The sequence below is a fragment of the Coturnix japonica genome, chromosome 3, assembly GCF_001577835.2.
Source record: "Coturnix japonica isolate 7356 chromosome 3, Coturnix japonica 2.1, whole genome shotgun sequence".
Taxonomy (NCBI): domain Eukaryota; kingdom Metazoa; phylum Chordata; class Aves; order Galliformes; family Phasianidae; genus Coturnix; species Coturnix japonica.
In genome coordinates this window covers 4,745,008-4,771,810 of record NC_029518.1, presented here as the reverse complement: position 1 = coordinate 4,771,810, position 26,803 = coordinate 4,745,008, and the positions used below count along the sequence as shown (strand labels likewise).

The 26,803-nt window shown below is 38.9% G+C and overlaps 1 protein-coding gene across 2 annotated transcripts in view; it reads left to right on the top strand.

Annotated features, from left to right (window-relative positions):
- Positions 1–103: 103 nt before the first annotated feature.
- Positions 104–26,803, top strand: part of PSME4 (proteasome activator subunit 4) — a 55,983-nt gene continuing 29,283 nt past the window's right edge. Inside the window, exons 1-17 of one of the 2 annotated variants that reach the window (XM_015856744.2) lie at positions 104–327; positions 5,377–5,517; positions 6,049–6,165; positions 7,550–7,609; positions 10,950–10,994; positions 11,684–11,833; positions 12,770–12,833; positions 16,403–16,477; positions 18,516–18,638; positions 19,105–19,197; positions 19,938–20,203; positions 21,778–21,964; positions 22,580–22,669; positions 23,950–24,014; positions 24,121–24,271; positions 25,762–25,860; positions 26,340–26,409. In XM_015856744.2, coding sequence (XP_015712230.1) covers positions 152–327; positions 5,377–5,517; positions 6,049–6,165; positions 7,550–7,609; positions 10,950–10,994; positions 11,684–11,833; positions 12,770–12,833; positions 16,403–16,477; positions 18,516–18,638; positions 19,105–19,197; positions 19,938–20,203; positions 21,778–21,964; positions 22,580–22,669; positions 23,950–24,014; positions 24,121–24,271; positions 25,762–25,860; positions 26,340–26,409 — 1,972 coding nt within the window. In that variant the 5' untranslated portion in view covers positions 104–151. The remainder of the gene's footprint in view (positions 328–5,376; positions 5,518–6,048; positions 6,166–7,549; positions 7,610–10,949; positions 10,995–11,683; positions 11,834–12,769; positions 12,834–16,402; positions 16,478–18,515; positions 18,639–19,104; positions 19,198–19,937; positions 20,204–21,777; positions 21,965–22,579; positions 22,670–23,949; positions 24,015–24,120; positions 24,272–25,761; positions 25,861–26,339; positions 26,410–26,803) is intronic. The other variant, XM_015856743.2, reaches the window with a different exon arrangement.

The following is a 26,803-nucleotide window of genomic DNA, read 5'->3' as shown; positions in this document are numbered from 1 at the left end:
CTCAGCCCCCGCCTTCCGCCGGAAGCGAGCGGGGCGGGGCGGGCGGTCGTTGGCCGTTTGCTGGCTCGCAGTGGGTTCCGCACGGCGCGGTGCTGCCGGAGCCCGGAGGGGGGTGGGGGCGAGCGGGCGGGCGGGCAGCGCGGGGCCGGCCATGGCGCTACCGCCGCCGCAGAAGGAAATCGTCTACAACAAACTACTGCCCTACGGAGAGCGCCTGGAGGCCGAGGCGGCCCGCTTCCTCGCGCAGATCAAAGGCAACCTGGCGCGGGCCGTGCAGCTGCAGGAGCTGTGGCCCGGGGGGCTGTTCTGGACCAGGAAACTCTCCACGTGAGTGCTCGGCGCGGGGCCGCGGGGGGCGCGGGCGGCCTGGGGCGGAGGGACAAAGCTGGGCAACGGAACCGTGCGAGCGCTGCGGATCGGAACGGGATTTTCTTAGCCGGTTATTTTGTCCGAAACCGCCTTTGTTTGGTTGTGTGCTCCCTGCTTGTCACCTGCCTGACCTCTCGCCTTTCCGAGCGGGCGGTGCAAGGCGTTATCTCTGTGAGTTGTGCCGTGGCTCAGCGCTGTGTGAGCAGTGTCCTGACTTCACTGGTAAACGTATTTCCGTAATTTGGCGTGTTTGTGCCAGCAATGACGAGCTGTGTCCTCACAGAGTCCTAAAGCCTCTCGTGGAATTCTCATTTCTGCCCTTTTCCTTTTAATGGTCTTGTTGATAAATAGGGGTTCTCCATTGCACATTCAGATCTGTTCGGTGCGTACATACTGAACTCATTCTGTTTGCCAGGAGTCATTCTTAGATAGAGCTACGTCGGTGGTTTCAAAATGACTCACGTGCTTTCGCTATGTGACAGTTTAGCCTCCTTGGAAGCAGCTCAGCCCTGCTTTGTGACCCCCCCCTGCCCCCATCGGGGAGCTCCTCCTGCTTTCGTTTGCCTCGTTGAAGTTGTACATACGAACACAGCTGAAGTGAGCTGCTGTTATGAAGATAAAGGTCTACATGAGGCACCTGAGCTAAAAGTGGCACGTAAATCCTTACAAACTGTGTGGCGTTGTGTTAGAATTACCCCACGTCCTGTCATTGCCGTGACCGTTAGCAGTTTAAGCTTTAGGGCACTGATTTTAACCTGCCGTGAGCTGCCACTGTGTGAATCACAAGGAACGTCAGGAGGCTCTAATTTGTGGTTTCCCACCTGCTCTTTGAAGTTTGAATTCATTGTGTGTTGTGCAACTTGTCTGATGCCTCTTAGTCCAAAGATTTCTTTCTGGCCCGTTCTGTGCCTTGGAGCATGTGTGGTCACAGGCAGGGAAGGAAACAGTGGCACTGGTTTAAAAATAAGCCTGTACCGAACATGAGAGGTGTTTTGCTCCTCAGCTGAACTTGACAGAGTTGTTCTGCGGGCTTAAGCTCTAAGCTTAGGCCTAGATGAAACATTTCCCAACTATATCGTGTTCTGAGGTTAGTACACTAGTGTTGTTGTGCCTTCTCAGGTGCTCTGTAACTTCCTACAGCTGGGAATTAAGTCTGGTACAAAGAGTGAAAGTGAACCTCCAGTCTTTTTTGGATTAAGAATTTGAGATCAGTGTCTGTTTTCTTACTTTGGGATGACAGCTGACCCCAAGGTCTCATAGTTCTTATACTCTCAGCAGTTGAGAGCATGACTTGCACATTGTTATCTTAAAAGGAGCTTTCTTGTCTTGCTGATGTCATGAACTGAGATGGGGGGGGGGGGGAAGAGCAAAAATGGCCCTTATCAGATAAAATGCCTGTAATCTAAAATCTAATTTGCATAATTTGCATTTTATGTGTAACATCGAGCCATGTAAATGAATCCTTTGGTGGGATGTGTATGCAGAGTGTGTAGCAAGACAGCTTTGCCTTGTGAAGACAGCTACTTAAGTAACTTATGACTCAATGAGACTCCTTGTGCAAGGGAAAGCGCTTGCCTCAAAGGCTGGCACTCAAATGTAATCATTACCCCGAGACTCCCCAAACTTTGGCTGGTAAAATCTGTATCTTATAAAACACTAATCCTGTTGTGAAAGCAGAAAACCAAATGTCAGCTGTTGTATAACTTGCTACAGTGTCCCAAAAAAAAAAAAAAACCCAAAAAAAACCCAACAGAGCACGTTGCATCAAAATCATTTGTTTAAATGGACTTGCATCATACTTTTGTTGTTTCATAGGTCAAAAGTAGATTGCTATTTCAATTTTATTCGCTTCTTTATGTCTAGTGTTGAAACTGTAGGTTTTCTTTTAGGGCATAGCCTGTAGATGTGCATGTGTGTGCAGTATGAGCAATTAAGCACATTCAGTTGACTTTGCAGCCTGAAAAGCACACAAGTATTGTCCTGTGCTTTCTGCTCCAGTAGGTGAGGGTGGATTTTTTTAGAGCTGAGGGTCAGGGCTTCTGTTCCTGGCTTTGGCATTCTGTGTGTTTGTCTGTTACAAGATGACATTTAGGTGCGAGGTATGAGAAAATGTATCTCAGCTGCTTTGGGGATGGCGGCCTCTCAGTGGGACCTGCTGAAGTATTTTAATTGCTGTCACAATGTAATTATTTTTTCCCCTAGCTGTTTCTCTTCCATCATTAACAGAAAAATATAAGCCTTCCTTTTGGGTATGTAGTGGTATGTGTACACTGTATGTGCACATAGCAACTGATTTGAGTGGTTTCAGTGAGCGTGAGTTATTGTTTTCAATGCAGTTTGCCAAATCCTGAGTTTTAGGCCAATCATAATGCTGTCCTATGTGTTAGAAAGTGAAAGCAGATAGCTAGGAATTCAAGAGAGCTCTATTCAGCTTCATAAGTGAAGGTAATTTTAACTCCAGTAGGGCAGCCAACTTCTAGGATAATTTAGGATGTCCACTTGATACGAGAGTTCATATCCTAAAAATAGGCCTATTGTAGTTGTGGAGCGAGAGGTTGGGCACTTAATATCTATAGAGGGGGGTGGAGTTGAGTTTTGGGTTGGTTGGTTGGTTTCCTTACAGAGACCTTGTGCTCAGTGAAGGAAGGATGGAACTGCAAAGAGAATTTTCAGTTCTGAATCACTTTCTTTTTGCAGGTAGCTGTGGGAGCAGTTTGGCACCAAGTTATTCAGCGAAGTGACATCTTTCTGTTCTGTACATTTCTTTGCATTTTTTTGTCCTCGGTTTCTTAATTAAACAGCATTTGGTGTAGTAGAACTGCTGTTGCCAAATGTCTGGAGATGTGTGTGTCATGATTGAAAGGCAACAACGTGGAAGTTGTTAGAGGCTGAGCTTGATTTCAGAAGCCTCCGTTCCATGGTGAAATGAGCCTTTTAGGGGTTACTTATCAGACACACGCTGTAAGAGAAGTACGTTCCTGTAGGGGAATTGTTTGGAGATTTGGTCATCACACTGAATTATGTCCTTGATGAAGGGAAGTAAGGGATGGCGAAGGAGGGGAAAGAAAGTTGGACTCTCTGTGTTTGCAGTTCTACATGAGTAAGAAGTGTGTTCAGCTGCTGGTAGTTGCTGTGTAGGTGGGTGGTGTTTCTCATCCACATGATTGAAGGGCCTGTGGTGGAGGACACAGTTTGCTTCTCTTTCACTTGTTTCCTTCTGTGTTGAACATGAATGAGAGCAGTGTTCATTTAAGGCAAATCCCCTGATGAAATCAACAGGGAAGAAGAAGAGAAGCGAGAAGTTCTGTCTAGGCTTTATTCCATCTTTGAAAACCAGTGGTTGTTGGTTTGCCCAAGCCTTGCTGCTGTCCCACTGTGTGTTCTAAGGAAAGCAGAGGTGGATGAATGGAGGAAGGGGAACGAGAAAGGCAAGAGCAAGGGGATTTTTTTTTTTCCATGAACGTATCTATTCAAGGAAACAGCCTTTGGGTGAGATTATTAGCTGAGGGTGGCTTGGGAGGCGAGAGAGTTTTAAATTGAGGAATGAGGAAGTGGTGGAGTAGAATAAAGTCCTCAAGCTGTTGAATCCAAACCTCATGTGCTCCTGTGGCACCTTGTGACCTGAGTGCTGGGTGTGTGTTATTCAGGGAGATGAACTTTACTTCTCATCTAGGCAGCTTCCCACTGCCACTTTGGTGAGGCCTCGGTGTTTGCAGAGGAGTGTGATGCATTTAAAAGTAAAACAGACCTGGTAATCAACGACATTTTATGGTGTTGGAGGAGTCAGTTTTGGAAAACAAATTCAGTATCTGAGGCAGTTAACTTTTTTTGTTCTTAGATCAGTGTCTGCTTATGGTTGTCCCTCTGAAGATTATTGTGAGTGTACTACCCAAGTAGTCTGTTCAGCAAGTCCCTTTCAGCATTGTTTCCTCCATAACCTTTTTCTGCAGCAGTTCCAGCGCTGTGTTGTGTGATGTGCTGTCCCACATACCAAATAAGTACTGCGAGGGCTGGCATTCTTCGCATTACCAGAGCAGAGCCTTAAAGCTTGGCCACTGTGCACTCAGAGCTTGGGCTGATTTGTTTCTACTGAATCTTAAACCAGAACAACCAATAAGCTCCTCCTCTGGCTGTTTAACAGTTTATATCTTGTGTGTTTTGTCTACCAATGTTTCTTCTACCTCATTAGTTTGAAAACAAATCATGCTTTTGATCTGTAACTGCTTTTTAGCACGCTTCTGTTTTTATATAACTCTTTCATGTTGTAAAATTGGCTTTAGGCTCACTAAACCAACATTGGTTAAATTCCAGTTTTGCCCATAGGAGAAGCAACACAAATTATGAGTGCAGAGGATCCTGTAGTAATTAGAAATGCCACTTAGTAGTATTTCCTAATTCTTCCAGGTTTGTGCCTTACAGGTACATGATTGCCTTGTCTTCCTGACTGTTGTAGAACGATGGGAGAAAAGCAAACGACCACACCTGTCATTGACATATGATCAGCTAATCTCGTTTATTCCTTGGCTGCGTGTACCTTTATAATACGGATAATTAGCTCATACATATTGCAAAAGTGGAGCTCATCATTGGTTCCCAATTACATACCATCCCCAAGTATCTTTGCAACTTGTTGTTATCGTCCTGAAAGTTACTCCCTTGCTGAGTTCACAAAACCATGGCTAGTTTCTCACCATCACAGGGCATCCTGTTGTTCTTGCTGTCCTTGCAGGTGGTACGGCTGCTTGTTTAGCTGCACTGTGTTTACGACCCTTCTCAGCTAATCAGATGTAAATAACAGTCTCTACAATTCTGGTTGCTTTTTTTTCTTTCCATAGTTGATTTCAATTGTCAAAATATTCCCATGGAATATTTTGATTATGCACTTGTTGGTTAGATATGCAAGGTGGGTTTTACTTTATTTTGTTGAATAGCAGGAGCTGGCTCAGCTCTTAGATGAAATGAACATGCTTGGGACTATTGCTTACTCATATTGTGGTTTATTTTTAGGTATATCCGGCTGTATGGGAGAAAATTTAGCAAAGAAGATCATGTGCTTTTTATCAAATTGTTGTATGAGTTGGTAACAATCCCGAAGCTGGAGATCAGCATGATGCAAGGTTTCGCACGCCTGTTGATAAACCTGTTAAAGTAAGTACAGAATCGTGCTGACTACTGAAATTTTCTTCTCTAAGTAGTTGATCCAATTCATTTGCTTCATGTTATGTACTTCAGTGTATGTAGCTACTGGAGGTTGTTCCACTTCACCTTCTCTGTACAGATCATCTTGCTTTAAAAGAGTTTGCATTACATGAGCACTGTGCCCCTTTCAAAGCCATACTGGTGGTTGTGTGGGTAAAGGGAGGACAGTGTTGCATATTATGAAAGAGCAAACATCAGAGAGCTAAGTGTTAATGTTGAATCCCAGATAGGGAAAAGGTGAAGGCTGTCTCACAGCTCAGTAATGTTTATTTCACTTAGTCAGACTCTTGCTGAAGATCTTGACAGCCTGAGTTCATGCAGAAATGATGTGTGCCTTGTTTTTTTTGTTGCCTGACCTTCCTGCAGCGTGTGCCAAATGCTGAAGATAAGCGTGATTCAGAGCAGCGTTCCTGCTCGGGGTGTTCTGGTGTGAGCTCGGTGTAGATGTTCAATCCTAAAGTGCTGTATTTCTTTTATTAGGAAAAAAGAACTGTTGTCCAGGGATGATTTGGAGTTACCGTGGAGACCGCTTTGCGAAATGTTGGAAAGGATATTATACTCCAAAACGGAACATCTTGGATTAAATTGGTTTCCTAAGTAAGTCTGCATTTTGAGATGTTTGACCAGCAATAAGAACCTGTAATGTTTGAAAATACAGTTAAAATCTTCTTTGCTATCTATAATTTGATATATGTATTTTGGTAGCTGTGTGTAAGACTTGGCTAAATCGTGTGCATCCTTCTGCCAATAACTTGTGTTTGTTATGCTCTCTCTTCTGAAGGTAATCGGGTTCACCACTAAGTATTCTGAAGCGGGGGGTCTCCAACTTGCTTTGAGATGACAACCCACAGCTTAACAGATTTAACGCTGACATTTTACATAGTATGTAGGTTATGTATGTAGGGCTACTGTTCCATGTGTTAACACAGTAAGGATGTGGGAGAATAAAAAGTGGTGTTTTTCTTAAATATATGCACTGTAAGCGTTCCCTGTGTCTGTGCTCTGGATGTAAATCAGAATGTGTATGAGAAGAGTGAGATGCCTTCTGTAGGGAGTAAACACACGCATTCAGAGTGGCGATATTATATAGATAAATCAGTTTTCAGTGCAGTTAAGAGCCTTAGAAATGGTTTACAGATTATAAAAACACAAACTTTATTTTTGCTTTGCTTGAGCTGCCAGCCCCTCCCTGTCTGTCAGGTTGCCAACATGAGGTTTTGTCACAATATCAATTAGAGGAGGTCCTGCTCTGTAAATTACAAAAGATATTACATAGATAATTTAGCTTATTGGAACTGAAACTTCACGTAAAAGAGAACGGAAGTCCTTAATTACTTTAAAAATGACTTTCTTCCTGTGAATATTGAAGTCTTATCACGGATTCCTTTTGCTAAATGCAAGATCCTATTGCTGATACGTGACACAAGCAGAAAGTTCATGTAGCTTTGTAATTTGTTACAGAGCTTTAGCGCTGAATTTGTCTACTGGCTGTGTAGCCGGGAAAATAGATTTGCTAAGTGAACTATCTAACAAAGTTGCATTATTTTGCTAATTGTAGATACCACTTGCAAGTGAAAAAGGAGCAGAGCCTTTTCCAGTTGGATCATTTCATGCATATGCCAGCACCTGCTTTAACTGTCCGTGGGGGTGTTGACTGGTCGCTGCTCATTTACTGTGTGAGAGGCTGGTGTGGTGGCAGGGAGGCTTCTGCGTAGAGGGGAAGGAAGGTGAAGCTGGGCCAAAGAGCTGTTTGGATGGTCTGTCTGAAACACCTGGCTTTTATTAATAGCAGTACCTATCACACTTCATATGCAGTGCGATTTGTTCTCATACGGTGCTTTTTCATTTTGTTTAAGCCAACTTTGAAGGGTATCTTTTTTGGTGGAGGTCAAGAGAGATTTTTTAAAAGCTGAGTTAATTTGATACATAGCTGATAATTTAACTACTGTCTTAATTTTATTTATTCTTTTTTTACATTCAGTTCATATCGACCAGGCATGTCTTCACCTAAAACATTTGTGCTTAATGTATTACATAGGTGGTAAGAATGACTTTTTTTGTTCAGCTCTGGCCGATGTGTAATCCTCTGCATGTTCTGTTAGACTGTAACACTTGTCACACAGGTGTAATTTCTGTGTAAATAATGTATTGGAAAACTGAATGTTAACATTACACCACTGTGTATGAGAATGTCGCACTGTATGTAAACGTTTCTAATTGGGAAATAAGATAGTGTGTGTGAAGTGGCTGATCAAGTGGCTATATGCTAACTAATTTAACCAGCATATATACTTTAAGGGTCAAATGAACAATGAATTTTACATCTGAATCATTTCAGTGACTGAAACTGGGTAAATGAGCATTTGTGCAGGAGTGCATGTCACCATGCGGGTCTACTTTGCTATTAAAAACCATGAAATCATGGAAAGTGCTTTGGCAGTGAGCTAATAGATTCTGGAAAACATACTCGGCAATGACCTTGTCATTGTAAAGTGTGAGACAAAGCTCCTGTGTTGGTAGGGTCTGCTAGGAATTTTGCAATAAAAACATCACAAGCAGATTTAGCATATACAGAAATTCAGAAATAGTTTTTAAGGGGATCTAAGTGGAAGCGAAGTAGTCGTCAGAGAGAGACTTTAGCATCGCAGTGGTTTGGATTGGTGTATTTTTTTGGTTTGGTTTTCTTTAGAAGAAGTTTTTAGTTGTGTTAATTGAATAAGATACTGATTTGGGGCCAACGTAGCTGGAAACTCGCTGCAGTAATGCCACTTGGGAAACTCTATCTGGCTGCTCTTTTCATTGTCTTAAACTCTCATACTGGAGTGTCCGCTGCAGGGTTAGTATGCCCCTTAATGCCTGAATCTGTCTTGAGAAATTGAAAATGGTGCTTTTACGGCTTTTTGATCGTGTAGGAGTCAGCGTGTCAGTTTGAATGTTGTATTAAGTGAAACATGTTTCTCTTTGAAAAGGCAGGAAACGTAGGCTTACAAATTTAAACAATTATGTCCTTGCTAAATGAGATAATCACATAGAGCCATAATGATTATTGATAAATCCACGTGGTGTGGTATAATAATGTGATAACCTTTCAGGTAATAAGGAGGAGCTAAAGCAGAGGGCTGAGAAGACTTTTTATCTCACTAAATGAACAGTAGTGCTGATTAATAACAGATACCTTTGGTGTGCTGCTGATCCAGTCCAGTGTGGTTTACGTATGCAGTTGTTTGCTGCTGTGCTCACTTAGTCCCCAGCTGAGGTTAGTGGTGCAGCAGCACACAGCAATTTGCTAGTGCAATAATTGTGGGTATTTGAGCAGTTCTATAGTAATGGTTGCGTAAAAAGTCTAACGAGTGGAACAGAAGGCACTGCTAATAGATTAGAGAAAGCTGGTTCAAAGTGATAATGAAAACAGGAACTAGCAATGTCTTGTTCTCCCCAGTTAGAGCTTTTCTGTCTTCTCTAACTAGTAGTCATTCAACTGGACTTTTGTAAGATGTTTTCTGTTGTCAGCCAGTGGTTTCACTGTATCTTAGATGGAAGCTTCCACCTCTAAAGAAATATCTTGCTAGGGTTTTATTATTGGTTTGTTTTTCTGTCTTCTTTCTGAATCTGATATCAGAAGACAGGCAAAGGGAAGTCTTCCCAGTCTTTACTCCTTTGCTTTCTTTCGCATGCTCAAATTGGACTTAAAACTTGTGAACTTGAAAGATTTGTTGATCTCCATCCATCAGAATTTGTATTTTAAAATTCTTTAGTCCTCTGATTCATCACAATAATAGTTTACTTCAGTAGAATGCAATAGTATAGGAATACTTGTTTTGCCACACAACCAATTATTGTATTGCTCTTTAATGCTCTTAAGGAATGTTCCTGGTTCATGCTTTATCTGCTCTTGGAACAACCATTGCCCATTTCCTTACTCTTTCAAGAACAGTATTCACTTTGAACTAGAATCTTTATGAATTCTGTCTTATTTTTGTTTATTGAATGGTTAGACATTTTCCTTTGTGTTTTAGAAGCTGTTAGTAAACTCAGTTTTTGTTCTGTCAGATACCATTTACTTCATCACTGGTGGATAAAACATGCAGTATTTTGCAACTTCTGTAGTGCTTCTTGAACTGAAGCAATGTCATTAGGGCTGGGTGGGCTTTTGTTGACTTGCACTTGATGTTGAAGTGTAAGAGGAAGTTGTGTGTGCACACCTTCCTAGTGTCCACACAGGTTGCTCTAGGAGTGGTTCATTCTTTGATGTTTCACCTGCCTTGTTCGGGATCAGTTTAACATGTGTAAGACTAGAAAGAGCATGTGTGCATGCTCTGTATTGGTGTGTCCTGAAATGACTCATCTAAACTGATCTCTGGTCAGATTCTAAAGATGATAAACTTGTATCATCTTTGTTCTGATCCAAATAGCATTTCTGTAGCGCTTTTTTTTTTTTTTTTTCCTTTGGTGGTGATCTAAAGAAAGCAGGTTTTTTTTCTATAGAATTTTTATTTCTAAGGATACACAAATGGATCTGAAATATGTAAGAATCTCTGCCTGAACTTGAGCTCAGGGAATGATCTTTGATAAAAGTGCAGTTTAGTCTTGAGTTAGTCTTGTAGTAAGTGGTGGAGCTGGCAAATGTGGAAATGAACAGCCTTATAGTTTCTGTGGTCTCTTCTCTCTGCCTCCCTTGGTGTTTTTTTTTTAGTTTATTCTAAAGTTTATTTCCTTAATCCTTTATTTTTTAATGGCTTGGCATCCTGTGACAATCTATGTTAAAATGCTGTCGTAGTTCTAGAATGTGTTCTCCTACTGTGAGTAAAACACTTCAAAATCAGCTGTTAAAGCACAAGGGGAAGGTAATGAAATAACTATTGATTTACAGATGCTTTGCTTCTCTTTCTCAGAACCACCAAATAAATAAAAATATAAACATTAAAAATAAAGAAACAAATTGAAAAGGTCAGATATGGTGTTTACATTTTAATAACTCCATGACTTCTGTTGCTTTTATTTATCTGAAAAATCCTCAAATTTATTTCTGGACCTATTTGCAACTTCCCCTGAGGGGTTACTTTGCTTTGCTGGTTATTCATGGATTTAAACGCAGGATGTTATTTCTTAGAAAGGGTAATAGCTCTTCACTAGTTAGCTAAAACTTGGTGAATACCATAATGATATCTGAAAAGTAGAAACAAGTATCTAGGAAAGCAATTTTAATCTGTGTTATTTGGACTGTGTGAAAGGTGATTAGCTACTGCATGTTCACTGAAGACATCTAATTGCATCAACATTATCTTAAACTCTTGAGGCCGAATCATCAAATAGTTCTTTATTTTATGCTGTCCTAGAAGTCTGATAATACAGTATCCCTGATGTTTTCTTTCTTGTTTCAGTTCTGTAGAAAGTGTTCTAAAAACGCTTGTGAAGAGCTGCAGACCGTAAGTGAACTAACTCTTCTGAAACTGATATTGTTAATATTACTTTGAAAAGAGAAGAGTGTTTAAAACAAACACAGAGCAACCCACCGAACCCTATTAGCCATTCCTTATCTCTTTTAGCTCACCTTAAGATGTTTGATTTGGAGAGCATAGGCTTTTCTGTTGTATTGAGGTTGTGTATGGTCAATACTTCAGGTTCGTGGGCTGCTTAAGGCAGAAAACTAAGCGACAGACGTGTTTTGTGTTGTAATGTTTAAACAAGGTGCTGGTATCTTAGATTATAACTGCTTTTTTTTAGTAGTGTTGGCTGAAAAACCCTTAATAGCTAATTAAGCTAGTATATCACTTGATAAGGCCGCATTGTTTTTCAGCTTTTTAGCTGTTACATATGCTAAGAATGTATATGCCTGAACCAGTTTAATTAATTTAGCTAGCAGCCTAAGAGAGCTGCAGAGCTGTAGAGACTTAAAATGATTTGTTTTGATGTCCTTGATCTTACACTGTATTTTGCGAAGTTGAAGTGGAGTTGAAGAGTACCTATTTATTGCCACCGTCTCAGTGTAAAACTAAGATTTATGACAAATAGCTAAATTAATTCAGATATTTAAAACAAAAAGCAAGCTGTGCCCCCAAGTACCCCTCCTCCCAGCTTTAAAGCCAGTTCTCTATATATCGGATGGTTTCTTCAGGTATTTTCCAGAAGATGCCACTGCGGAGATGCTAGATGAATGGCGGCCTCTAATGTGCCCTTTTGATGTTACCATGCAAAAGGCTATTACCTACTTTGAACTATTTCTGCCTACTACCCTTCCTCCTGAACTTCACCATAAGGGTTTCAAGTAAGTGTAACTGAATGTCTGTTGGTGTTGTTACATGTTGTGTTACATGTGATTGTTTCTTACAGGATGACATTTCATGTCGCTCAGGTAAACCACTTTTGCAATGGAGCATCATTTGTTTACAGTGCTTTCAGGGTTGTTTTTCAAGGTAGAGATTAAACTTACCAGGATCTTCTCATTCAGTTTTTCTTGTTTCTGTCTGAGCCCCCCCGCTAAATCTGGGGGTATTTTAGTGCCTGTTCTGAGTTTAACTTCTCAAGAGTAAAGCGCACAATCTACAGCAAAGCAAAGTAAATTGAATTAAGTACATTTTGCCTGTGAAAGAATAGTAACACGGTAGATATTATTAACCATAACACAATTCTAAGCACCAATACGCCTCTGGTGCAGCTTCTGATGTGGCTTTCACATAGGCTGAAGTTACAGCTGTTATGAATTTGAGAATGAGGGGGAGGTTTTTCATCCGCTATCAAGATGTAGAAATGTGAGACAGTCAGAAGTTTGCTGTAGGAAATTAGTTCAAGAATAATTTAAGCAAGGGACTGGCATGGAGGATTTGCATCCTTGGCTTCAGATGAATTCAGAATAGAATAGAAAATAATGACAATTGTAACCATCAGTCAATAGGGGAAAATGCTAGATTTTAAACTAGAAGGAGATGAAGGGAATTTGTTTTCATTCAGTTTGTCTGTGCCAGAATGGCAATATACATTGATGAAGCTGAAGTAGATGATAAGGATCAGGGTTGGAGGTAGGGAGGATACAATAGGAGATGCAGTGACACAGGCATGTCTGTGTTGATCGCTTTTTTTTTTTGTTTGAATGAGTTAGAAGGGCAGGTGAGTTTCTGAGAGCACGTGGCAAAATGGGAAATAAATGTCAAGTAGTGGAGGAGTTGCTTTCACAACGTAAAAGTTACTTTATGTTCTCTTGCAGACTTTGGTTTTCTGAATTTATAGGCCTTTGGGTTTCTGTTCAAAATCTTCCCCAGTGGGAAGGGGTAAGTATTGATTATTTTTTTTTTATTACTTGTGATGTTCTTCATATCTCTAATTTTGAATAGTAATGGGGTATCTTTCAGTTATGCAAATTATGTACAGCTCATGTACAGTCACTCTGTGTTTTACTTAATTTTTTTCAGTATCTTTTATCAGTACGCTCATTCTGCTGTCCTCAGTGTAAGCGGGTATATGCCTAACACAGAATGTTTCCATGCCTTTTAAGTTCAACTTTACTACCTCTAAAATTGGTACCTTTATTTTGAAGCACAAAGAAACTTAAATATAACTTTTGATTTGCAGCCCTGTTTTGGATTTGTGTTTAAGTATTTTGGTCATCAGTTTTTAGCGTGCTTCCCTGCTTGTTCTTGTCTCTATTACCACTGATGACAGTGTTCCATTTCTGTGCTACACTGATTGATTTCTTTCATATAACCCACACACTACCTGTATGGCAAAGATGCTTTCAAAAGAGGTGCCCTAAATACTACTGCAAGTCTTGGTTTCATGGTGAGGGTGCAAAAATGTTTTTGTTTCGAAAATGGAAAGTCAGGCTTCATATCCAGGATGACAGACTCTAAAATTGTTCTGATTGCTTTACTGTTATTACATGTGTCCATGTTTAGGGTCTGTATTGATCTTCAATTATCTGTCTTCAAAGAAATCTCCCAGGATTTAATTTCTTGTTCTACTTTGCAGTGACTCCCATAAGTTGTTTAGATGAGTAAAGAACTCTTCTCTCCTTGGCCAAGAACACCATCAGGCTATATCTTTCAAGTAAAATCATCTGCCCTGTATCTGTCAGCCGTTTTATATGCATTTCATGATCAGATATTAACTTAGGAAATGAAAAGAAAAACATTCTCTAGACAACACCACCAGCAGCCTAGGTGCTGTTGGTGTCCTCTGACCTGTGCCTTGGCTTTACTGCAGTGAAACCTGGCAAATTACCAATGTGCCAAGTTATGTGTAAACATAAGCTCATTGACCATCTGGCTTCTTTCACTAATCTCCTGCCTATGTATTCAGGGAAGACTTCTCAGTGTCTTTGCAGAAAGCTAATTTCCAGAATACCATGGAATGCAACCTTTGTAGCCCATTCCATCTCTGGTAATTTTTGTGTCAGAAGGCTCCTGTATAGGTCATCTTAATTTGAGTTTGTTTTCATCACAGTCAGAGGAAGGCAGTCTTTGTTCAAACAAATGACAATTTTCCAGACTTGAACAACTTCCATTTATCATTGTCTATAGACACTTCTGCATCTTCCTGATGGTTATCTAGGAAAGTACAGTTGTCTCGTCTTTCTGCCAGAAAGATGACAGCCTGTACTTTTAGAACCATTATTTGGTCTGTTTCTGTCAACTAGTTTAAGAAAAGAATCATCAACACACTTTCATAAGTAAGCAGCTGTCTGTGGTATTTTTCTCTCTTCAGCTGACTTCTGACAGTTGGCTCAGAAAGCACAACATTTTACTTTTTTTTTTCCCCCCAAAGCTTTTACTTTGTGTTTCCTTTTCTGTCTCATCCATCTTTTAAGGACAGGGTCAGACTTTTCATCAGGCTTGGTTGTAGGTCATTAGATACGTGTGTTTTAACTGTTCAGTCCAATTTAAGCCTCTGTCTGCTGCTGGCTTTTTCTCAGCTTGCTTTGGCAGGAGTTGGATGTGAAGTTTGAAGGGAAGCTTCAGAAAGAGTTGCTTTTGAGGTGCATGGGAAGGGTGGTTTCTTTCTTCTGTGAGTATTTTCTTGTGTCAAACAAATGCAATCCATTTAAGAAGCTGTAAGGTTTGTCTCTCTGTTGTGGCAGTTACAACTGTCCTGGATTGAATTTGTGGTTTTCAAAAGTTATTTAATCTTTCAGGCTTGAAAGGTGAGCTGTGTACTTCCGTCGATCTCTCTGAGTGGGCAGGATTATTCAAGGCCTTTGCTTTTGACTGCACTATAGCTTCAAATTACTGGTAGGAAGCATCAAGGTCTTGGACACCTGACGAGTATTGTCCCTTCTTGGACAAGCTCATAAAACATGGGATGGATGATTGTTCTTTCTCATGATCAGGATGTAGGAGTTGGACATGCACTCTCCCTCTCTTTGTGTAGTCCTTGTAACTCCCTGTTCTGAGGGCACTTTTCAGTTCTGTTTTGGACTCAAGAGACCATCATGACACATACAGTAAGACTGTCTTCAAAGATTGTCACATACTGCTATCTAGCCTGCCAGCTGATGCTTGTACAAGCCACAGACATGTATAAATCAAAGCTTAAAACATGCTGGCCATCAGCCATAGGCAAGTGCATTTTAAGTAGGATGGATCCTGTAGAAGCTAAATAGTCCTTTGAGACATGCTAGCTGAGTTTTCTTTCATGTCTGTATATAGGCTAGCATCCCCTTTGAGCTCACCAAATGTTTTCATTGGTGAAGAAGCACCATTAGGTGAACGGGCAATTGCTTGTTATGGTGCTCCAGCTCCAGGTACTAATAAATGGCATGGTGTATCACTTACAATCAAGACTGTAAAGAACCTGGGTAATGCACTGACAACCGAAGCGCAGGGCCCTTTTCCTTGTTGCAAAGTAGTAGGCTTTTGGATATCTGCGGTTTTCTTTCCAAACCTACAATGTTCTTACAAACCTGTCTTTCGCATTGTTGCGTATGGGAGAACTAATTTGTATGTTGTCTTCAGAATGTTTGTTAGGACACTTTCCATTAACTGATACAACTGATCATCCGGGCAAAGGCTGTGAAAGCAGAGAACAAGTTTCTGTTAGAGAAGTTGTTGAAAACACCAAGCTAGAGCCTGTTCTGTTTAATAGTAATAATAATAAAAATCCTTTTTTCTTTTTCCTTTGCCTTAGCTTTGTTATGGTGGGTTTGCTGAGAAATCTGTCTTATAGAAATCACCTGCAATTTGTTTCAAACCTTACTTGCAAAGATGAATAGTCTCCTACACCCAACTGATTTTATTATTGTTATTTAAAGTGCAATTTCTTGAAAGACCCTGAGGTTTAGTAAAGGTGTGGTTCACAAGTCTTCTGCTCTGTGGAAACTGCTCTAGAGGGGGAAAAAAATGTCCAAGTAAAAGCTAAAGTCTGTACGAAACATATGACATACAGTTTAATTTTATTGTTCTGTTGTTCATCCACTGTCATTTGGAGTTGCTGTAGAACAGTAAATAGTTAAGGAAGATCTAAAATGCTGGCAAATGCATTCTGCCTCTCTTAAGACTTAGAAGGACTGTGAGTATATCTCAACTAAATAGTAATAATATTAGAAAAATTTCAAGAAATGTAAATTTTGATAGGCTGCGTCACCCAGAACTTAGATCACAGTTAGTAATTCTTCCCTGCTTTGTAAGGGTCCAAAAGAATGAGTTGACCTCATGCAGGTTGAATTCCTACAGGTGTATTATACAGTATAGTTTTGGTGGGTCCTAACAGACTGAAATCTCCCTTCGTAGATGTTACAGTGCTATGGGTAGCTTTTATCTTGCGTCTATAAAGTAGATTGAAGGGTTTTGTTCATCCGTTTAAAATTAATTCTAATGAATGTTTCCATTTTCTGCTGTTGTTTCAGCATCTGGTAAATCTTTTTGCTCGCTTGGCCACTGACAACATAGGGTACATTGACTGGGATCCATATGTACCAAAGGTAATACTTTTCATTTTATGAAATTATGTTCTTTACTTTCATTGTTAATGTGCAAAAGGTGATGCATGTTTCCTTTATAGGTCTTATACTGCAGAGCCCCAGCTTTTCAAATTAAATACATTCATTTGAAGACCTAATTTGAGCTATCCTTTTATAAGAAAAACCTCTGGAAGTTGGTACTGCTGTCATCTGTCTTAAAGCCAAACAAAAGCAACAAAATACCTTTCCATACATAAATGCTGTCTGAATATATATATATATATATATATACAATGTAATTGTACAATAATTATATAATTATGCAACATAATTATATATAGTTATATATATAAACTATACATATATATATACACACACACACACTATGTGTATATATATATAAATAATAAATTATATATATATATATATATATATATATATATATATATAGGGTGTGTGATATATATAAAATTCCCTTTGAAATAAATGTTAATGACATTCGTTTGATGAATACTATATAAGACTTTCAAGTCTTTCACCTTATGGATTTTTAAAGATGTTCATAGCAGTTATATTGTTTAAAAAGTTACTAAGACCTACTTGCTGAAGAGAAAATTATACAGTTTTAATGTGTTTGTTAATAAACACTTCTGAAATTGAAGACTGTTTCATAGAATCATAGAATCACAGGGTTGGAAAGGACCTGCAAGATCATCTAGTCCAACCATTATGGTTGCTACCACAAGCCACTAAAGCATGTCTCGTAGCTGAGGTGCAAGTTGTCCTTAATACAGATCAAAAACAGTAATTTATATTTTATCTCAAAGCATAAATGCAGAAGTTGAGACATAAGTGCAACTGAATCATTATTCTTCTCTTGGTAGCAGTGGTATTAATCAGTGTTTTCACTATCTTATGTTAAACCAAAAATATCAAAGGCTTTTCACTATTCTGTGATACCTGTAACATACCTTGCGATAATGGGAGTTAAGAAGCACAAAATAGTGGCATGTCTCAAGGTGTGTGTTATATTCTTTGCAGATGAGAAATTTAGGTAGAATATTTAAAAATAATAATCAAGATCTCCAGACCAGTACTGGTGTTTACATGATGTCATTTTAGATCTTAACTGCTTTGAAAGAGTAAGATTTAGCTTTTTATCCCAAATAACGTGTGTGGGTTTAGACTGGTAGATAAATTCCTTCCTGGCAGAGTTGTGGTTTAGCTTCAATTAACTTCAACTGGAAAACTTGCATTTTTTTTCTTTTTGTTTTTAAATAATCTGATAACGCTCACATTTTTCATGTGTATATTTTTGTGTTTACACCACAGTACTAAAAAGACTTGCTTGTGTCAGGTTTGACTTTCCTTCTCACTGCTGGTCTTTAGCATCTGCATTGCTATTGTGGATCCATTTGTAACAAAACCCTTTGGAAACTGGTTTTGTTCCCTGTTATTTGTTACATTTAAGAATTTAACTGTTTATTATTTTCTGTGTATCTGTTGCAAATGAGGGAAGGTCCATGACTTTCTACATTTGCGTTCTGTAGAAAGTGTTGCAAATCAAGGTTAATTGCTTCAGTTCCTTTTTGGTGGGAGTAACTGTGGGGAAATGAGAGCTATGAAACAAAAGGAAGAGAGATGCGTGTGTTTTACTTATTTTGTATGAAATGTAATGGAAATGGTTGGAAAACTATTCATTCTCTCCTACGTGTGCCACCTCTTCAGCAGTGTGTGAGGAGAGAATACTGTCTGAAGTGATTTCAGGCTACGCATATTTCATTTCATTTTTCTCATGCTCAACAGGAAAGCTAGACTTGTGAATTTTTCAAGGACTTAAAGTATTATGGCTTTCTTGTGAAAATATTTTTTCTGTCCTCACCTCACACTTGCCATTTGAAACTATGTGCTCTAATAGTGTAGTTACTCTGCCCAGAGATTATTAGTTCCAAGCATATAGAACTTCACAGGAGTGTTTTGCTGTGGTAGCTTTCTGCGTCGTTCCTATTTCATGGCTGACACTACAGTATGCAACCTTTTTTTCTTCTTTGCAATACAGATTTTTACCAGAATTTTGAGGAGTTTAAATCTTCCTGTGGGAAGTAATCAAGTTGTGGTTCCAAGATTCTTAACAAATGCTTACGACGTAGGACATGCAGTAATGTGGATCACAGCCATGATGGTTAGTAACTTTTCCATGAGGTATAACAAAAACGATTAACACATAGCTTTAAACAAGCAAGAATATGAAGTGAATGTTCTGTTCAGCTCACATCAGAAGCATGTTTTATGCTTACTTGTGCTCAAGGATTGTTTAAAGGTAGATTGTTTCACTGTCTGTTTGGAGTGCAGTTCCAAGGTTTATTTCATAGCCACTATCTGTGGCATTCTGGAAATGAAGAGTTAGCTATGAAGGCCACTGTGAATGCATGCCTAAGACCTGCCTACCAATTAAATCATTTTTAGAGTGAACCTCATCAGATCAGATGGATCTTGGTTGTTAATGCTGAGTTGTGGGGTTGCATATTTCATCCTGATGCTTTGAAACGTGGCTGTGGTAAATGAGAGTAGTCTCTTGCACTGTTGTGTGTTATCTTTTCACCTTAACTCAGCCTGTGTAATAAAATTCTGTGCTTTGTTTTTCACAGGGTGGACCAAGTAAACTAGTGCAGAAGCACTTGTCTGGGTTGTTCAACAGCATTGCTTCTTTTTACCATCCCTCAAATAATGGACGTTGGCTGGTGAGTTTTTTCATGTCAGAACAATAACTTTGTTATAATATCAGCAGAAGCATTGAATCAAAGGTGTTGATAGATGCAGTATGTGCTCTTGTAGCCAGCTTGTCTGTTGGTTGTATAGTATTTTGAGGATTTAATTTTCAGTTTGTCAGTACTTTGATTCAAATTACACAAGCCAGGAGCACAGAATACCCTTTCATCTTGCTGACCTACCATAGCTTAGAAGCCAGCAAACTTTAGTTTTGTTTAACTGAAATGAAAGCAGATTTTTAATGCATATCTAGTCTCACAAATCCTGATGGTTTCATGGAGTAGCTGGTTTAGTCTTCTACTAGAATACTTTATACCCTTGTGAAATGGGTATGGATTAAAGTGACAGAATTGGTCTAAGTAGTGTCAGAAGAACTGACTTGTTCTAGCATAGGATATTATCTGAGTGTGATTCTGCAGAGAATGCTCTCACATGTCCTGATTAGTGGTAAGTAGTCTTGGTTATTGACTGCATGCCTTGTATGAGTTTCTCAGAAATAGAAGGAAATCATAAGACATTTTTTAGTATGTATAGTTGTAAGTATCTTGGGAACTGAAGTTTAATGATAGGAGCCTTGCGTTTTAGGACTTTTTGGAATTTTCATCTATTGTAGCTGTATAAATTCAAAATACTTCCTGTGTGTTGGTCAGTTAGCACCTGAGGGTTCTACTACTGTTGAGTAACTGACTAGCCTCTCTCACATATTTAACAGAACAAACTGATGAAACTACTTCAAAGGTTACCCAGCAGTGTTGTCAGAAGGCTGCATCGTGAGCGCTACAAGAAGCCGACTTGGTTAACTCCTGTGCCTGATAGTCATAAACTTACAGATCAGGATGTTACAGACTTTGTAGAATGCATTATTCAGCCTGTTCTTCTGGCTATGTTTAGTAAAACTGGAAGTCTGGAGGCTGCCCAAGCCCTGCAGAACCTTGCACTGATGCGTCCTGAGTTAGTAATTCCACCCGTACTTGAGAAGTAAGTATGAACTGTGTAAGCCTTCCTATTCTCTTTCCAGCAGATGAATACTCAAAAGCATTCATTAGATGACATTCAGTCTCCTTGCTGCAATGAATGCCTCCAGTGAGAGGAGTTGCTAAATTAAGCTTAATGAACACTACCTAGCAATCAGCTGAGGGGGAGGACATGATTTTTTCTGTTTTTTTTTTTTTTTTTAACATCTGCATAAAGGAATAACTGTCCATAGTTTGTGTAGTATAGGGTAGTGCCTCAGATTGTCTGCATTTGTTATTTTCTGAGTGGTGGGTCAGTTTAAAAAGCAGTGTTATAGTGTATATTTATCAGCCATGTTGTGCTGCCTTGTCAGCTGTCTTAGAGCCAAATATGAGTGGTGGTACTGCATGTTTGTGTAATGCTTCTGTTTTGTGTCAAGGATGTGTGCGTTACGGATTGTTTAAAATTAGTGTCATTGCTTTTGACGTGGTAAGCAAATCACTGAAATATGTGTCCGTATAAAGTAGTTGGTTTGTATGACTGCTAATGCCTTAATGCCTGAAATTCCAAAGAACTAACTCCTTCCTGTCTTCAGTGGAAGCTTGCGTTCTAGTCTCTGCCCTTGTTTCCCCATGTGGTCCTTCATACTTTACCAGCTTGTGTTGTAAAACAAGTGGAGATATGAACTTGTCTTGAAAAGAGCCATTCCTGAATTCCATACCATACTGACTCAACTGTTTATAAAGTCTTGATTGGTCTGCTCTTATATGAAAATGTTAGAAATGTTATGCTTGAAACAGGGACAGCAGTGAACATCAGTATTGGGTATAACTACCACTTCTATTTCAAGAACAGACTGAATGCCTGCTCTGTAGATAAAACTATCTCTAAGTTTGGCTTGGCTGCAATTATGAATTCATGTTGTTGAGAAGGTGTAGTTTCTTTATGATTGATGAAGGGCAGGGGTAGCACTATGACTCCTGTTTGAACTGGAGGTTATTGGCAACTGTACAAAGTGTTACACAGTTTGCTGAGAAGTACCTACTGTATATAAAAAAAACAAAGGTAATTTAACCAATTTTAAATTAAAAAATTAAAAATGGATTTCAATTTCTCTATTCATAGGCAGCCGAGGCAAATTTTCATGCATGCCACGCAAACCTTACACTTCCATGCACAGAACTTGGACTAGATTTAGATGCTGCTGGCAATAGAATGGTGAGAGTTCTGTAGTTAAGGACGGCTTTCTCATTACTAAACCTCTTGCAGGGATTGGTCCTTAAAAGCTGAAACAAGAAGAATGTAATAGCATTGAATGTAGGAGTCCATAAAGTTACAAATTCCCATGCTGCAACTGCTAACAAAATGCCTGATCCTGAAGTTTTGAAAGAAACAGTTTTTAATATAGAAAAATTAAGTCCATTGGAAAAAGGTTACCAAAAGTACATTCTGAACTATTGATTACCTTAATCTTTTTTTTCAGAAGCCGTGTGCCCTTTTTGTAAACAAAGAAAGAAGATGCAAATGATGCATTTTATTTTCTTTGATAGCATTGTAAATAATGATTTTCCTAATATGATTGCTCTTACACCCCATAGAACATATCCTGCACTTGAGACATTGACAGAACCTCATCAGCTCACGGCTACTTTAAGCTGTGTAATCGGAGTAGCTCGTAGTCTGGTATCTGGTGGGAAGTGGTTTCCTGAAGGTCCAACACACATGCTACCTCTACTGATGAGAGCTTTGCCTGGAGTGGATCCAAATGACTTCAGCAAGTGCATGGTGAGTGTCTCAGTCTTTGCTCTTCTTAGAATGTACTTAGATAATTGGCTTAAGTGAAAAGCTTCTGTTATATTTGTATGAATGCAAGTAAAATTTGTATTTCCAGAAATTCTTAGCATGATTTTTTTTTTTCCTGGTACAATTCTGCATGCAAAGACGTGATAGTAAAAGCTTTTAACTTAAGATAATGTCTTTGGCTTGTTGGACACTGCCAAGTGAATCTTTAACACCAGATTGTGATAAGCATTTTTCCGTTTTTTTTGGGCAGCTCTAAAAGTAGGTATTCCAAATTTGATGGCAAATACAGAAAGCCTTTTATTTATTGCTAGGTTTTATTAAGTGAGGTCCTGGAAACCCGTGTTGTGAGGGTTTCATTTTCCTTTACTGCTCAGTTTAAATATCAGCCTTTTTAACTTCAAAATCCAACTTATTTTACCAGAGAGTAGTTTTCTTTGTGTAGTTACAACTTCAGCTATTTTTTAACCCAAAGTTAGAAATAATCGGTGATTTTTTTTAGTGTTAACAATTTGTTGTAGCTGCCATACTTTAATTGGGAAAGCTTTTTAATGTGTAGAATACAGTGTTTATTAAAGAGCTGTTTACAACTCTCAACAGATTACATTCCAGTTTATTGCAACGTTTTCTACTTTGGTGCCTTTAGTAGATTGTTCGTCCGTGTTGCAAGAAAGGGATGATCTTTCAGAGGTAAGAGCACTGTGCAGATGTAAAAATGAAACCATAACTTAGGGACTTCAGCATAATTTCTAGTGATCAAATTGTCTTCAGAAGTGTAATGCATTTGATGCTATCTCTTTTTATGGGTATGAGCTATATTAAACACAAAATGTTATGCATAAACTTTATTTTTTGTTGCATTTGCTTCTAGTCAGCGTGGCGGAGCAGATATCGGTGTTGTTTTAAGTTAAACACTCATCTAGTTCAAAAATAGTCCAGCATAGGGCAGCTTGAAGGGTAACTAGTTGGTTGTCTGGGGGCATCTGGGACCGAATTGGTCAGGAAGGAATTTGTTACTGAAAATTTAAAAGAAAAAATGGGATGTTTCTTCTTTTTGTACTTATTTTTCAGTAAACTAATACTCCCTTGTGCCTTTAAGGGCTGTTTCCATACTATGGGAAACTATTTCAAAATATTTGTACCTCTTGGAAATGTTCCTGTAGTTAGCAATAGCATCAGAAAAGAGAAACCTGTCTCTTCAGATCCTTCGTAATCTCTTCTGTTTAAGAGATTAGACAGTGAGCACCGTCTCCCTTTTCTGTTTTAACTTTGCTGCCTCTTCTTTAATAGACTTGATCTCCCTGCCTGTTTTCTGGGAGCGTTTTTAATACTTCATCCTTTTTCTTCTGCACATAACAAAAAAATACAGGAGGGGAATAGGAAATTCCGGCATATTCTGAATGTAGCAGCATCAGTGTCCACTATCATAATTGGAACTGCCATATGGAATGTTTTGTCTGCTGTTTTGGGGACTTTTCATGTAGCTCTGAAAGCAACTAATAGCTACAGATTTTGAATGGCCAGAGTGCTACTGGAAAGTTAATTTCCTTGCCCTGAGGCTGCAGTAGTGCGGAGCTGACTGTTTGTATGGTGAATGTGTATTGCAAATATGTCAGCAAAACCAAGACTGCTGCCACAGTTGGCACTCGCTGACATGCTGCTAGAAAGAAGGATCAGTAGTAAGGCTAAAGGTTGTATCCATAGAGATGAACCCCATCTCACCTTGAGAGCCTATTTGGCTAAATATCAAGGCCAGAATGTTTGAGCAGTGCAAAGTGTATGTAGTAATTGTTTTCATGCGATGTACTCAAAACTATCCCAGCTCTGTTTGGTGAGACATGTATTGTAATCTGTATCACTTAAAATTTGAGTGTGCTTTTGTGAAGCACTTGATATAAAGGATATCTTTATATTATGTTTTCCTAAGAAAAGCCAACCTTCTGTGTTCCTTTTGCATTGGAAAATTGTAGGTGGAAAGAGAATTGTGCTCTGCAACAGCAGAATTTGAAGATTTTGTGCTACAGTTTATGGATAGGTAAGTAAGCTAATGGTAGGTGAAAGCTTGACATGAAGAGCTTAATACAAATTCCTAGTTCCAGTTAACTAAAAATGTACTTGTTGCACTTACTGCACTTCTGTAGGTGTTTTGGACTGATAGAGAGCAGCACGCTGGAACAGACGCGAGAAGAGACTGAAACAGAGAAAATGACTCATCTAGAGAGTTTAGTTGAATTAGGCCTATCTTCTACCTTTAGTACAATCCTTACTCAGTGCTCGAAAGATATATTTAAGGTATGTAAAACATGGCACATTCTGTGTAACTTTGAGTCTTAATTTTCTGTTGTGAATTGTTAGTGAATTCAGGTTCTTCCTGCGTTATCCTGGTGTGATCTTATGCATTTTAACCAAGGGAGGGGCTAAGAGAGTTTAGGACTTCATGTGAGTTTGCTTTGTGATTTTATATGCATCAGTACAGAGCTCTGAGCATCAGGAGGTGCTCTTTTTGTAGCCAATGATAATTGCTAGAGTAAATTATTCCTACAGCTTTATCGCTTTGTCATTTTAGACAGGGGCTTCCAAGACTTTGGATGTCAATGCTGACTTACCCAGTTGCCTGCTTTCCTCTTTTTTCCTATCTCCCTTAATCTTCTACTGTGCAAAAGAAGTAGTTCAGGGAGCCACGTGGCTAATAAGATCAGAAAGACTATCTGTATTAAAATCCCTCAGGGCTGGTGTGGGGAATCCATGTTGTTACACAGGTGGATTCTTTTCTTGTTTTTTTTTTTTCTGCTTATATTCTGTGAATGTTTTGAGATGCTGATTGTTCATTTTCAGTCATTGCTTTGGACACTTAGGTATCATAGGACACTGTGATCATAGAATCATAGAATTCCTCAGCTTGGAAAAGACCTCAAAGATCATCAAATACAACCTCAGCCTAACCATAGTGTCTTAACTCTAACAACCCTCTGTTAAATCATCTCTCTGAGCATCACATCCAAACAACTCTTAAAGTCATCCGGGGGTGGTGACTCGACTACCTGCTTTGGGAGCCTAATGCAGTGTTTAACTACCCTTTCTGTAAAGAAGTATTTCCTAATGTCCAACCTAAACTTACCTTGGCGCAACTTGAGGCCGTTTCATTTTGGTTGGAATCTTCTTGTGAATGCAGATTCTTTTTATTTCCTTATTACATGTGATTATTTTAGCAATGAACAACCTGCATGCATGCTAACCACTTAAATAGCTAATTCCCTATTTATTTGTTAAATAAGGGATGTCTTGGCTTTCTTTCACTTTCACATGTGAAATAACAGTTTTCATGTAAGCGGATTGTGTCTTATCCAGGGAAAACTGTTTTTCTATGTAGTTTCTCAGAAGCATCCCTGAGCTTTGATCAGTCAGCTCAGTGTATCTCACCTCCTTTTTTCTCAGGGAAGCTGGATGTCCCTTCATGTCATCAGTTGCAGCACTCTGTTTATTAATGCAGCTAATGCACACATGGCTTTCTATCCATTCTGTTCTCTAGTGTAATTGAATTGAGTGGTGGTTAAGTTTTACTCAGCTTTAGGCATTGTATAGAACTGATTTGCCTTCTCTGTTCTGATTTCTAATGTGAAACACATCTGCTGTCATATATTCTAAAAAACAGTATTACACAGAGATGCTGCCTTCTGTGTCAGGCCAAACATTTTATTGTAGGGTTTTTTCTTTTTTAATTAAAAAAAAAAAAAAAAAAAGTCCATGGAAAGCTAACCTCTGTCCTTTTCTGTTAATTTTAGGTTGCCTTGGAGAAGGTTTTCAACTTTGCCATTTCAAATATATTTGAGACAAGAGTTGCTGGTCGAATGGTTGCAGATATGTGTCGAGCTGCAGTAAAAGTGAGAGGGGATGCTCTTATTTCACTCTAATCTTAGTTTAAAAACAAAAAAAAAGTGGAAAACCAAGAAGTCCATACTACTTACTTACACAGAATCTTTTATATCTTAAAAACACAGGAGGCTTTTAATATCCTAAAATTAAAAGGTTGTATTCAGGAGAATTTCCTTAATTGCTTTTATGTTAAATCTAATGCTAGTTTTAATGAATGTTTTAAAATAATAGAGTTACTTGGGTTGGAAGGGACCTCAAGGATCATCAAATTCCAACCCCTCTGCCACAGCAGGGCCAGCACCCTCCAGATGTAGTACTAGACCAGGCTGCCTGTGAAGTCATATGAACTCTAGATTTGAACTATTGTTGTTAATTTGAGAGTAGTCTGTGTTTCTTACTCAGTAATATTATTAGAAGATTTGCATCATTGTCAACACTGAGTTTGTGTTGCATGTTTTTTAAGAACTATTTATAATGCTGTTTCCAGTGCCGTCCAGAGGAATCCTTGAAACTGTTTGTACCACATTGCTGCAATGTTATAACTCACCTCACAGTCAGTAAGTTGTCCATGTTTTTAATATTACACTTGCTTTGTTTTAGATTGACTTTTCTTAAGCATGACAATAATATTTAAAATTTCCATGTCTACTCTTAATTTCAGTAATGGAAAATTATTGTACAGCAAGTACAAGTACTTGTTCAATCTCTTGGCAGAAATGTCTGAATTTAAAAGCACATTTAGTTATTTAGCAATTAAAAGTGTCTCCAAACATTAAGTGATTTCCTGAAAGTATACAAGATGTTAAATGAAGTAAATTTCAGTTGGATGGGGGTGAAATATGAGTTGCAAGTTGGCCATAGAAGGCTTGGGAGTAAATTTTTGGAGTGCAGGCATCTGTTCTACAATTTCACTCACTTGCAAAACCTGTCTGCAGTGTAGTTACAGCAGTG